At 41.8% G+C, this 13,715-nt stretch overlaps 1 protein-coding gene across 3 annotated transcripts in view; it reads right to left on the reverse strand.

The window, feature by feature from the left end:
* Positions 1–6,080: 6,080 nt before the first annotated feature.
* The window catches only part of CGAS (cyclic GMP-AMP synthase), a 28,237-nt gene continuing 20,602 nt past the window's right edge, over positions 6,081–13,715 (reverse strand). For 2 of the 3 annotated variants that reach the window (XM_009451552.5, XM_009451553.5), the window contains 2 exons: positions 11,039–11,141; positions 6,081–7,953 (listed from right to left, as the gene is read on the reverse strand). In XM_009451552.5, the coding sequence (XP_009449827.1) occupies positions 7,602–7,953; positions 11,039–11,141 (455 nt within the window). In that variant the 3' untranslated portion in view covers positions 6,081–7,601. The remainder of the gene's footprint in view (positions 7,954–11,038; positions 11,142–13,715) is intronic. The other variant, XR_010157732.1, reaches the window with a different exon arrangement.

A 13,715-nucleotide genomic window follows, 5' to 3' on the forward strand; every position in this document is an offset into this window, starting at 1 on the left:
CTTAAATTATCCTTTACCCACTTTGAAATGAAACAGTAAATTATTTCATAAGGTCAAAATATGCAACAACAGTTTACCTTTTCATTTTAGCCTATGGCTTCACGCTAAAACCCTTGGAAAATCAAATTGCACTTCCATGAAATTTTCTTTGATCAAATTACCATCATCCTTCCCTTACAGTTTTATGTTATGTATTCCACCATAAATGAGGGTAACTTATATTAACTTTCAGAATTTATGAGTATATACTTGTGTATAATTAGTTTAAGCCTTCATCACGTGAATTTTTCATTACTGTAATTGCTTCCTGTTATTAGTGATAAGGTTAAATAGAGAACTTAATAGAGGAAAGAAAATAAAGGTAAAAGCAGAAATGAATAAATTGGAAAACAGAGTTCAGTGAAAACCAACAGCAGGTTCTTTAGTAAGACCAATCAAATAAGTTTCTGGTTAAGTCTGGGAGTGGGGAGTTGTAAGGATGTAGAGACATTAAAAAATGAGAACAATGCTGGGCGCGGTGGCTCATGCCTATAATCCCAGCACTTTGGGAGGCCGAGGCGGGAGGATCACGACATCAAGAGATCAAGACCGTCCTGGCTAACACGATGAAACCTTGTCTCTAAAAATACAAAAATTAGCTGGGCGTGGTGGCACATGCCTGTGGTCCCAGCTGCTTAATAAAGATATACACAGACATCTCATAATAAAACTCCAGAATACCAAAGACAAAAATCCTAAAATCAGTCAGAGAAAAATTGAGGCAGGAGAATAGCAGAGGAAGTCAGGGACAAAGGGAACCCTTTGATGTAGGCTAGCTTAAGTGATAGCAAAAACAAAACATGTAAGATAGCAGAAGCAGAACATAGGAAATAAGGGAGTAAGCAGTGAGTTAAAACATACAGGATAAAAAATAAGTCACAAGGACTTGCAGTAGGAATTTGGTCACAAAAAAATGAAAGTAAAGATGAGCAGCTGGGTGCGGTGACTCACATCTGTAATCCTAACACTTTGGGGGGCCGAGGCGGGTGGATCATTTGAGGTCAGGTGTTCAAGATTAGCCTGGCCAACATAGTGAAACTCCATCTCTACTAAAAATATAAAAATTACCCAGGGGTGGTGGGGCATGCCTGTAATCCCAGCTACTCAGGAGGCTGAGGCAGGAGAATCACTTAAGCCTGGGAGGCAGAGGTTGCGGTGAGCCGAGATCACGCTACTGCACTCCAGTCTGGGTGACAGAGTGAGACCCTGTCTCAAAAAAAAAAAAAAAAAAAAAGTAAGGTTAAGCAAAGATGAGCAATTAGCTTACAAGAAATAAAGTGAGGGTAAGCAAGTGAGGGAAAAAAAGGCCATGAAATGTAACAAACCAGGCTGATCTCATCTCACAGAAGTCAGTCAGCTCTCCCCTTTGTGAGAGTGCTTAATAAGCTTTTGCTGCTTTGCTTTATTTACTATCTGTGTGTGTCTCATCCAAGTCTTTGTTCAAGACACCAAGTGCCAGGCCAGGCACGGTGGCTCACGTCTGTAATCCCAGCACTTCGGGAGACCGAGGCAGGCAGAACACTGGAGGTCAGGAGTTCGAGACCAGCCTGCCCAACGTGGTGAAACCCCGTCTCTACTAAAAATATGAAAATTAGCCAGGCATGGTGGCGCAGGCCTGCAGTCCCAATCAGGAGGCTGAGGCAGGAGAACCACTGGATGCCAGGAGGCAGAGGTTGCAGTGAGCTGTGATCGGGCCACTGCACTCCAGCCTGGGTGACAGAGTGAGACTCCATCTCAAAAATGAACAAACAAAACAAGACACCAGGAGCCTGGAATTGCATGGCACTACCCAGTAATAAAATGTTAGATTAATAATGCTATTTCTCTGTATTTTCACTGTTTGTTTGTTTTTTTACACTTTAACGTGAACATCTGACTTTTTCACATTGAACACATATTACTTTTTTTTTGAGACAGAGTTTCACTCTTGTTGCCCAGGCTGGAGTGCAATGGCACAATCTCAGTTCACCCACAACCTCCGCCTCCCAGGTTCAAGTGACTCTCCTGCCTCAGCCTCCCAAGTAGCTGGGATTACAGGCATCCGCCCTCATGCCTGGCAAAATGAAAAAGATTTAAAAGTAATATGTGTTCAGGCCACCGTGCCCGGCAAAATGAAAAAATTTAAAAATAATATGTGTTCAGGCCGTGCACAGTGGCTCACGCCTGTAATACCAGCACTTTGGGAGGACGAGGCGGGCGCATCACTAGAGGTCAGGAGTTCGAGCCCAGCCTGACCAACATGGAGAAACCTGGTCTCTACTAAAAGTACAAAATTAGCCAGATGTGGTGGCGGGCGCTTATAATCCCAGCTACTCGGGAGGCTGAGGCAGGAGAATCGCTTGAACCGGGGAGGCGGAGTTTGCAGTGAGCCAAGATTAGGTCATCGCACTCCAGCCTGGGCAACAAGAGGGAAATTCTGTCTCAAAAAAAAAAAATTGTTTTCATTTTTATCAAAGTCAAATATACATGTAATGTATGGAAGCAAATGGTTCTACAAGACTTATTTATTTTTGTTTTTATTTTTTATTTACATTTCTCTGCCAGAAATCTTGGACTTACAAAGCTTATTTAAAAAGTAGTCTGTTGTCAGAAAAGATGGTAGCCTAGTCTTGGTATTCTTGTGGAGAACTTAGAAAACCTGAAGAGTACTTGTACCCAAATTGGATTGTGTTTTAATGGACAATGGCTGTATTTTCCCCATGTCAAAAGAATACCAATGAAAGCAGCTGTTTTTCAAGTTCCTAGGGGTCCAGTTGTCCAGAATCCCCAAGGATAAGATGCTCCCTATAAGAGCAGAACCTTAACCTCACTCAGTGACATCGTAGGAACATCTAGCTGTGGAATTTCTTAGGAACTCAAACTTTCAAAAGCATCCAGAGAGTCAAAGCTGGGGGAAAAAAAGCACATAAAAATAATAAAATTTTTAGGCCAGGCGCAGTGGCTCACGCCTTAATCTCAGCACTTTGGAAGGCCAAAGCAGGTGGATCATGAGGTCAAGCATTCAAGACCAGCCTGGCCAACATAGTGAAACCCTGTCTCTACTAAAAATACAAAAAATTAGGTGGGCGTGGTGGTGGGTGCCTGTAATCCCAGCTACTTGGGAGGCTAAGGCAGGAGAATCGCTTGAACTCGGGAGGCGGAGGTTGCAGTGAGCCAAGATCGCGCCACTGCACTCCAGCCTGGGTGACAGAGCAAGACTCCGTCTCAAATAAATAAATAAATAAATAACAATAATAATAAAATTTTTTATTATTTTTAATTTAATTTAATTTATTTAGAAATGGAATTTCGCTCTTGTTGCCCAGGCTGGACTACAATGGCACAATCTCGGCTCACTGCAACCTCTGCCTCCCAGGTTCAAGCAATTCTTCTGCCTCAGCCTTCCTGAGTAGCTGGGATTACAGGCATGCGCCACCACACCCGGCCAATTTTGTATTTTTAGTAGAAACGGGGTTTCTCCATGTTGATCAGGCTGGTCTTGAACTCCTGACCTCAGGTGATCCGCCCGCCTCGTCCTCCCAAAGTGCTGGGATTACAGGCATGAGCCATGGCACCCAGCCATAAAATTTATTTTTTATATTCTACTAATAAATGCTGTTGTACTTGGGCATGATCAATCATATAACTGTCATTTTTTGGTTTTATGCTGTTTTGGTTTGGTTTTTGCCAACTATATTCACATTTACAAACTAACTAAATAAAATCATTTTATTTAAAAAAAAAAAGTAGTCCCGAACCCTTCCACCCTTCATTTTCCACTCCCAAGATGTAACCTTTTCATCTTTTAGCCATTAATAACTTGCTTATACTGCAATTTCTTGGTTTTAAAAATTTGACATTTACTGACTTCCCACTATAAGAAAGATTAATTCAGTTTTTGCATACCTGTGACAGTCGGGCCCTCAGGGTTGTCCTGTGGCCCCCCACCTCCTGAGGTTCATATCTATGTAGTAAAGAATTTAAACTAACCCAAAGAAAAGTCTCACCTTTGCCCTTGGCTTCTGAAAGGTAATGGCTAAATTCTTGGAATGTGCCACAAAGTATAACAATGTGATTTATGGTGGGGTCTTTGGGTCATGGTATCAGCTTATACTGTTTGCCTTCCAGAGGAGCTGGAGACTGAGGTTAGACATATGGCCAGCCAACCATGAGCTGCAGTAAGAACTCTGGACATGGCTCAGGTGAGCTTCCCTGGCTGGCAATATTCTGCGTGTATTGGCACACATTGATGCCAAGAGAATAACATGTCCATGACTCCACCAAAAGACAACAGAAAGTGCTGTGTTTGCTACTCTCTTAAACTCTGCCTTACGCACTTCTTCCTTTGGCTGATTTAAACTTGCATGCTTACTATATAATAAACTGCAACCATGAGCATAGTGGTTTCAGTGAGTTCTGTGAGTCTTTCATCAAACCTCAGGGTGGTTTTAGGAATCCCTTGAAATTGCAATTGTTGACAGAAATGAGGGTGGTCTTATGGGAACTGTTTTCCCCCTAACTGTATCGCTGGCATCTGAGACAACAAGAACACCCTTGAGTGATTCCTCTCCTCTTGGGTATGAGTGGGACCTTTGACTTGCTTCCAATCAATAGAATACAGTACAGGCAACGGACTGTACATAATTATGTGTGTGTAATTGTGTTAAACAAGTTTGTAGCACTCCTCTTGCTGGAGTACCTCCCTTGCTGGCTTTGAAGAATCGAGCTACTGTTGTGGGCTGCCTATGTTGGGAGGCTCACATGGTAAGGAACTGAAGACAGCTTCTAGGAACTGAGGGAAACCTCTGGCTGACAGCAAGAAACTGAAGCCCTCAGTCCTACAAATGTAAAGGAACTAAATTCTGCCAACAAAAATGGATCCTTCTCCAGTCAAGCCTCAGATGAGGCTACAGCGCTGGCTGACATCTTAATTATAGCCTTGAGAGACTCTGAGCAGAGCCACACCCAGAATTTTGGCCCACTGAAAATGTGAGATAATAAATATGTGTTGTTTTAAGCCTCTAAGGTTGTGGTTAATTGTTACACAGGAAACTAATGTAATCTCCCTACCACTGTCACCATACAGGAACTAAGCCTATTGTCCTATCCTAACCACAGAGTAGGTAACCATAATTTCTTTCTTTTCACATTAAAAAAGTTTTTTTTTAATTTTTTTTTTTTTTGAGATGGAGTCTCGCTCTGTCACCAGGCTGGAGTGCAGCGGCACCGTCTTGGCTCACTGCAACCTCTGCCTCCTGGGTTCAAGCGATTCTCCTGCCTCAGCCTCCCAAGTAGCTGGGATTACAGGCACGTACCACCATACTCATCTAATTTTTGTATTTTTAGTAGAGATGAGGTTTCACCATGTTGGCCAGGCTGGTCTTGAACTCCTGACCTCATGATCTGCCCGCCTCGGCCTCCCAAAGTGCTGGAATTACAGGGGTGAGCCACCGCCTCTGGTTTTTAATTTTTTTAAAGTCGACAACAGTCCATAACTTCAATAAGATTAATAGTCAATGGTTACATTACTATGACTTTGTCAATACTTAAACAGCTGAGCAATATTCTTATATCAGACTTTTCTTTCACGCATTCATTTTTCTTATGGAGTTAAAAATTGCTTACATTGGCCTGGCACGGTGGCTCACACCTGTAATCTCAGCACTTTGGGAGGCTGAGATGGGTGTATCACCTGAGGTCAGGAGTTCGAGACCAGCTTGACCAACATGGTGAAACTCTGTCTCTACTAAAAATACAAAAATAATTAGCCAGGCATGGTGGCGTGCAACTGTAGTCCCAGCTACTTGGGAGGCTGAGGCAGGAGAATTGCTTGAACCGGGAGGAGGAGGGTGCAGTGAGCCAAGATCGTGCCACTGCACTCCAGCCTGGGCGACAGAGTGAGACTGTCCCCCCCCCAAAAAACAAATTGCTTAGATGATTTTATTTGCATAGTGGTTTATTTATCATTAATTGTCCCCAAAACTCTTCAAATGTCTAATGTTTCTCTTAGTATGTTCAAACGTAGTAGGCTGTTAAACAAGATGTATAAAGCAAAAACCATAAAAAATTCAACTCCAATTTATTCTCAAAAGCTTGAATGAGAAAAGAAATCAACTCCATTAAAATTTAAAAATCTTTACAATAAACAAAACAATACAAAACAAAAAACCTTGTTTACTAAAAGACACCAAAAAATGTGCAGACAACCCATATGGCAGAAGTTATTTGTTACACAGACAACAAATGAAAGATAAATACCCCAAATATATTAAGAACTTCCCAAAACAATGAGAAGAAAACTAACCCATAAGAAAATGTGCAAAATATATGAACAGGAAAAATTTAACAGTTGCCTCTAGGCTGAATGCTACCTAAAATAAAAAAAGTGTTACTGAAAGTAAAAATAAATAGATAACAGAAAATAAGTTAGGTTTTACATTTAGTCACGTATATTAAAATAAAGTATCTTATGTTTTCTTTTAAGATTATGTATTTCAGCCAGGCGCGGTGGCTCACGCCTGTAATCCCAGCACTTTGGGAGGCCGAGGCGGGCGGATCACAAGGTAAGGAGATCAAGACCATCCTGGCTAACATGGTGAAACCCCATCTTTACTAAAAATACAAAAAATTAGCCAGGTGTGGTGGCGGGCGCCTGTAGTCCCAGCTACTCGGAAGGCTGAGGCAGGAGAATGGCGTGAACCCAGGAAGCAGAGCTTGCAGTGAGCCAAGATCATGCCACCGGACTCCAGCCTGGGCGACAGAGCGAGACTCCATCTCAAAAAAAAAAAAAAAAAAAAAAAAAAAAAAGATTATGTATTTCCTGGCCAGGCACGGTGGAGAGCTGTTTTTCAGTAAGTACTTGATGAATTTAATTAAGGCAATATGTACTTTATCTTTTTTTATTCCAACCTGAAAATGTCATTTATTTATTTATTTGCCTGCATGATAAAGCAAACATGGTAATGTTTTTAGATTTCAAATACTACTTTTGCTTCTTATTCCTTGACTAATCTTTTTCCTACGATAGTCAATCCTTTATACTGATTAGAGTTTATTACAACAAACTGAAAACTGAATAATTATTTACATTCATTTTAGTCAATTATTGCTGTGACAAATTTCAAACATTCCAATTATTACAGTCACTAATTTTTGTTATTTTGTTGCTTTTTAAAAAAATTATTTTAATAATTTCCTAATTTATTTTTCTTATTTATTTATTTATTTTTTGAGAGGAAGTCTTGCTGTCACCCAGGATGGAGTGCAGTGGTGCCATCTTGACTCACTGCAACCTCCACCTCCTGGGTTCAAGTGAGTCTCATGTCTAAGCCTCCCGAGTAGCTGGGATTACAGGCATGCATCACCATGCCCGGCTAATTTTTATATTTTTAGTAGAGATGGAGTTTCACCATGTTGGTCAGGCTGCTCTCAAACTCCTGACCTCAAGTGATCTGCCTGCCTCGGCCTCCAAAGAGCTGGGATTACAGGTGTGAGCCACAGCGTCTGGCCCCTTTTCAAATTTTTCTTGTATTCTCCAGGATTTAGGGTGACTCTAGTTCTTAGATCTTTCTAAAAATACAATCTCAAAATTCATCAAAAACTGGAAACTCATTGTTTCTTTCATATTCAATTTGCTTTGTCAGAAATTCTTTACTTCTTTTGTCAATTAAGTCGCTAGAGAATAGATTGAATTCAGGAATAAAATAATTCTCAAGTTTTTCTATCCTGAGGCACTGAAGAAAGTATGTCACGCAGTTATCAAAGCAGAGGCCCAGGTCTTTGCGGTCCCACTGACTGTCTTGAGGGTTCTCGGTACATACGTGAAAGAAGGCAGTTTTCACATGATAAGAAGAGAATTTATCCAGATGTTTTTTGTCTTTAAACTTTTCTTTCAGCTGTTCTAAAAGGTATTTCATTAGTTTTAAACAATCTTTCCTGTTGAATAAAAAAGGAAAACACTTATTTTTACTTATTTACATTCAACAAAGGATTTTAGGCATCTCATAGCAAAAATATAAACAATAAAAATATATAATAACATAAATATAGGCCGGGCGTGGTGACACAACGCCTGTAATCCCAGCACTTTGGGAGGCTGAGGCGGGGGGATCACCTAAGATCAAGAGTTTGAGTCCAGCCTGACTAATATGGTGAAACCTCGTCTCTACTAAAAATACAAAATTAGCTGGGCGTGGTGGCGCACGCCTGTAATCCCAGCTACTCTGCAGGCTGAGGCACGAGAATCGCTTGAAGCCAGGAGGCGGAGGTTGCAGTGAGCCAAGATCGCGTCATTGCACTCCAGCCTGGGCAACAAGAACGAAACTCTGTCACACACAAAAAACAAAAACAAAAACAAAAACAAAAAAGCCGGGCGCGGTGGCTCATGCCTGTAATCCCAGCACTTTGGGAGGCCTAGGCAGGCGGATCACGAGGTCAAGAGTTCGAGATCAGCCTGGCCAGTATGCTGAAACCCCATCTCTACTAAAAATACAAAAATTAGCCAGGTGTGGTGGCGTGCACCTATAATCCCAGCTACTCGGGAGGCTGAGGCAGGAGAATCACTTGAACCCAGGAGGCGGAGGTTGCAGTGAGCCAAGATCATGCCACTGCACTCCAGCCTGGGCAACAAGTGAGACTCCATCTCAAAATAAAATAAAATAAAATAAAATAAAATAAAATAAAATAAAATAAAATAAATAACATAAATACAACAGTCACACTAAAATCTGATTATGTTTTCAAATATATGGTTTGAAGTTTCAAAAACACATTTTTCCCTCTCTTTCCCATTCTTAGCTTAAATACATTCTATGAATTTCTTCAACTGTATAAAGCTAACAGATATTTATACTATTTTTTTTTTTTGAGACAGGGTCTCACTCTGTCACCCAGGCTGGGATGCAGTGATACAATCTCGGCTCACTGCAACCTCTGACCCTCCCCTCACCCCCCTCAAGCGATCCAAAATCTTGTTTTGTTATAAAATTATTTTACTTTATTGAACTGCAAATTTAATATAAATTTTTTCTTTTTAAAAATCCACTGATTGTATCACAGAATTATTTACATTATTAAGAGTACCATAGATAATCTGCCATCTCATCTAGTTATTTAGTAGTTGACAAAATGTACTATTTATGAAACGATTTAGCCTTATCAACAATATTTCTTTTTCTTTTTTTTCTTTTTCCTTTTTTTTTGAGATGGAGTCTCGCTCTGTTGCCCAGGCTGGAGTGCAGTGGTGTGATCTCAGCTCACTGCAACCTCTGCCTATTGGGTTCAAGCGATTCTCCTGCCTCAACCTCCTAAGTAGCTGGGATTACAGGCGCATGCCACCTCGCCCGGCTAATTTTTGCATTTTTGTAGAGACGGGGTTTCATAACGTTGGCCAGGCTGGTCTCGAACTCCTGACCTCAGGTGATCTACCTGCCTCGGCCTCCCAAAGTGCTGGGATTACAGGCGTGAGCCACTGTGCCTGGCCAACAATATAGTTTTCTTAATGCTTGCTTCAAAGCCTGCATATGAGATCTTAAAGAACCTCTGTGTCTGCATGCTGGGCATTTTTGTTTTGACTTTTTAACTTTTGTGATCTTTATACTGGCCAACTTACTTACTTTATTTATTTATTTATTTAAGATGGAGTCTTGCTCTGTTGCCCAGGCTGGAGTGCAGTGGCATGATCTCAGCTTATTGCAACCTCTGTCTCCCGGGTTCAGGTGATTCTCTTGCCTCAGCCTCCTGAGTAGCGGGGATTACAGGCACGTGCCACTGCGCCCAGCTAATTTTTGTATTTTTAGTAGAGACGGGGTTTCGCCACGTAGGCCAGGCTGGTCTCGAATTCCTGACCTCAGGTGATCCACCTGCCCCGGCCTCCCAAAGTGCTGGGATTGCAGGCCTTGAGCCACCATGCCTGGCCAATACTGGCCAACTTTAGAAACTCAAATGAACAATTCCTTTTCAATCTTAGTTCTTTATGGTGTGTATGCCATCACAAAAAAAAATGGTGGGGTGCAGTGTCTCATCCCCGTACTTCCAAGACTTTGGGAGGCCAAGGCGGGAAGATTACTTGAACCCAGGAGTTGGTGACCAGCCTGCCTGGGCAACAAAGGGAGACCACCATCTCTACCAATAAAAAAAAATTTTTTTGAGACAGGGTGTCACTATGTCACCCAGGTTGCAGTGCAGTGGCATGATCATGGCTCACTGCAGCCTTGATTTTCTGGGCTCGAGCCATTCTCCTACCTCAGCCTTCCAAGTAGCTGGGACCACAGGCACCAGTCACCATGCCTGGCTAATTTTTAAATTTTTTATGGAGGTGGGGTCTCACCATGTTGCTAGGCTGGGATTACAGGTGTGAGCCAACAGGCCCTCTACAAAATTTTTTTTTAAATTAGCCGAGCATGGTGACATGCACCTGTAATCTCAGCTACTTGGGGGGCTGAGATAGGATGATTGCTTGAGCCCAGGAGATCGAGGCTGTGGTGAGCCGTAATTGTGCCACTGCACTCCAGTCTGGGTGACAGAATGAAAGTCTGTCTCAAAAAAAAAAATTACTCACTTAGTGTTGTTTTCAGTTTGGCCAATCAATCCCTAGCCGTCAACACAACCCAACTATCCCAAAGCAAGCCCAGTATCTAACAAGAGCGACCTTTTGGCCTCCTCCAATTATATGGCATTCATATCCATTACTTTTAAACAAGCAGAATACTAAGACCCATCGAATTGTCATGGCTAGTGCTCATACCGTCTCACTCTGTCCTACTGATACATCTATACAAAAACACATTCATCTGATCCAGGGTTCAGAACTACTATTCCCCGGCCTTGCCTTCTAACAACACCCTTTCCTTGGCCCTTTGGATCTAGCTTCTCTGGTTTCATACACTCTCCCCAGCTCAACCCAATCCTGCCCTGCCCCCCAGACCCAACCCAGCTCAGCTCTTCAGGTCTGAGGTGTGGAGTCAACAAATAATTAAGCATACCATAGATAATCTGTCATTTAACAAAATAAGGCTGTTACCTGCAACATTTCGCTTCTTTGATTTCACAGCACGTTTTAGATTTTCCATGATTGTTCAAAATTTCCTTTTCGATGTGAGAGAAGGATAGCCGCCATGTTTCTTCTTAATTTCAAAAAGAAAAACAAAAAAGCACTTTACCCAAAGCATCCATATCTAAACAATATTCAAGTGGTTTCCCTCATGAAAATATTCTGGGGCTGGGCATGGGGGCTCACGCCTGTAATCTCAGTATTTTGGGAGGCCGAGGAGGGTGGGTCACCTGAGGTCGGGAGTTCGAGACCAGCCTGACCAACATGGAGAAACCCCATCACTACCAAAAATACAAAAAAAAGTTATCCTGGCATGGTGGCACATGCCTGTAATCCCAGCTACTCGGGAGGCTAAGGAAGGAGAATCGCTTGAACCTGGGAGGTGGAGGTTGCAGTGAGCCGAGATCGCACCATTGCACTCCAGCCTGGGCAACAAGAGCAAAATTCCATCAAAAAAAAAAAAAAAAGAAAGAAAGAAAAAGAAAATATTCTGAAAAAATCTTAGGAGTGAATCAAAAGAAGTGAACAGATAAATAATTACGTATAAAAATAAGTACACTGAGACAAAAAATGGGCCTAACTGAAAAAAAAAAGGAAGTCACAGCTTAATATAGTTAGCAATAGTAAGATGTATTACCTTTTATATATTGCTAAATTCCCTTTGTTAAATATTTTGTTTCAATAATAATTTGAATCAATTTATTCACTTTTTCTGTACCATCCTTACAGGTTTTATATTAATACAAAATGAATTGAGGACCATTTTTTTTATTCTTATTTATGAGAGTTTGTGTAAATATAGAATGATTTCACCTGGGCGAGGTGGCTCATGCCTGTAATTCCAGCACTTTGGGAGGCCAAGGTGGGCGGATCACAAGGTCGGGAGATCAAGACCATTCTGGCTAACACAGTGAAACCCCGCCTCTACCAAAAATACAAAAAATTAGCCGGGCGTGGTGGCGGGCGCCTGTAATCCCAGCTACTTGGGAGGCTGAGGCAGGAGAATGGCACGAACCCGGGAGGTGGAGCTTGCAGTGAGCTGAGATCGCGCCACTGCACTCCAGCCTGGGCAACAGCACAAGACTCTGTCTCAAAAAAAAAAAATTTCTCCCCGAGTCTTACCATGGCTAGCTCTTTTATGCTCTGACCACCCTGTTACTTCGTGGTTTTATACTAGCAAAGTATAAGTAGTTTATAATCTGAATGATTTTTCAGAAAAATCAATCAATATAATCTGTCACATTAACAGAATAGAGGAGAAATACATGATTGTCTCAATAGATGAAGAAAATGAAGCTCTTAAAATCCTATAGTCGTTCATCATTAAAAAAACACCTCTTAGCAATTTAAGTCTAGATGGACACTTGATTCCATAAAAGGTAGATTTTAGAAAACTATAGCAACAATCATTATGTGAGGTAAAAAGTTGGAGAGAGAAATCAGAAAGAAGGCAAAACATCTGCTATCTCTATTTCTGTTCAACATGCACTGGGTGTCATAGCAAGCACAGTAAGGGAAGGAAAAACAGGGTTACACACTGGAAAGGGAGAAACAAAGCCATCATTATTCATAGGTGATGTAATTGCATATATAGGAAATACAAAAGAATCTACAATGCTGGGCATGGTGGTTCACGCCTGTAATCCCAGCACTTCAGGAGGCCGAGACAGGAGACCAGCCTGGCCAACATGGTGAAACACCATATCTACTAAAAATAGAAAGATTAGCTTAGCCAGTGTGGTGGCGTGTGCCTACACATACCACATTTATGTATGTATTTGTATATAGTCCCAGCTACTTGGGAGGCTGAGGCAGGAGAATCCCTTGAACCCGGAATGCCGAGGTTGCAGTGAGTCGAGATCACGCCACTGCACTCCAGCCTGGACAACAGAGCGAGACTCCATCTCAAAAAAGAAAGAAAATGAAAAAAGAAAAAAAAATTATGTAAATAAACTCCCCAAATCAATTAAAAGAGTTACCAAGATTGTGGATACAAAAATCAAAGGTATTTTGATATATGGCAATAAACAAAAAATGAAATTTTGAGAAAGATGTTACTTACAATAGTATAAAAACTAGCAATTAGGCCAGGTGCAGTGGCTCATGCCTGTAATCCCAGCACCGTGGGAGGCCGAGGTGAGCAGATCACCTGAGATATGGGGTTCAAGAGCAGCCTGGCAAACATGGCGAAACTCTGTCGCTACTAAAAATACAAAAATTAGCCAGGCATTGTGGCACACAGTTGTAATCCCAGCTACTCAGGAGGCTGAGGCAGGGGAATCGCTTGAATTCAGGAGGCAGAGGTTGCAGTGAGCCGAGATCATGCCATTGCACTCCAGCCTGGATGACAGAGTGAGACTCAGTCTCAAAAAACAAAAACAAAAACAAAAAACAAACAAAAAAAACACCCAACAGTTACCTTCTAGATCTAACTGCTAATGAAATATGGATGAGGCCAGGCGCAGTGGCTCACTCCTGTAATCCCAGCACTTTGGGAGGCTGAGGCGGTGGATCACCTGAGGTCAGGAGTTCGAGACCAGCCGGACCAACATGGTGAAACCCCATTTCTACTAAAAATACAAACATTTAGCCGGGCATGGTGGCACAAGCCTGTAATCCCAGCTACTCTGGAGGCTAAGGCAGGAGA

The sequence above is a fragment of the Pan troglodytes genome, chromosome 5, assembly GCF_028858775.2.
Source record: "Pan troglodytes isolate AG18354 chromosome 5, NHGRI_mPanTro3-v2.0_pri, whole genome shotgun sequence".
NCBI classification, from domain to species: domain Eukaryota; kingdom Metazoa; phylum Chordata; class Mammalia; order Primates; family Hominidae; genus Pan; species Pan troglodytes.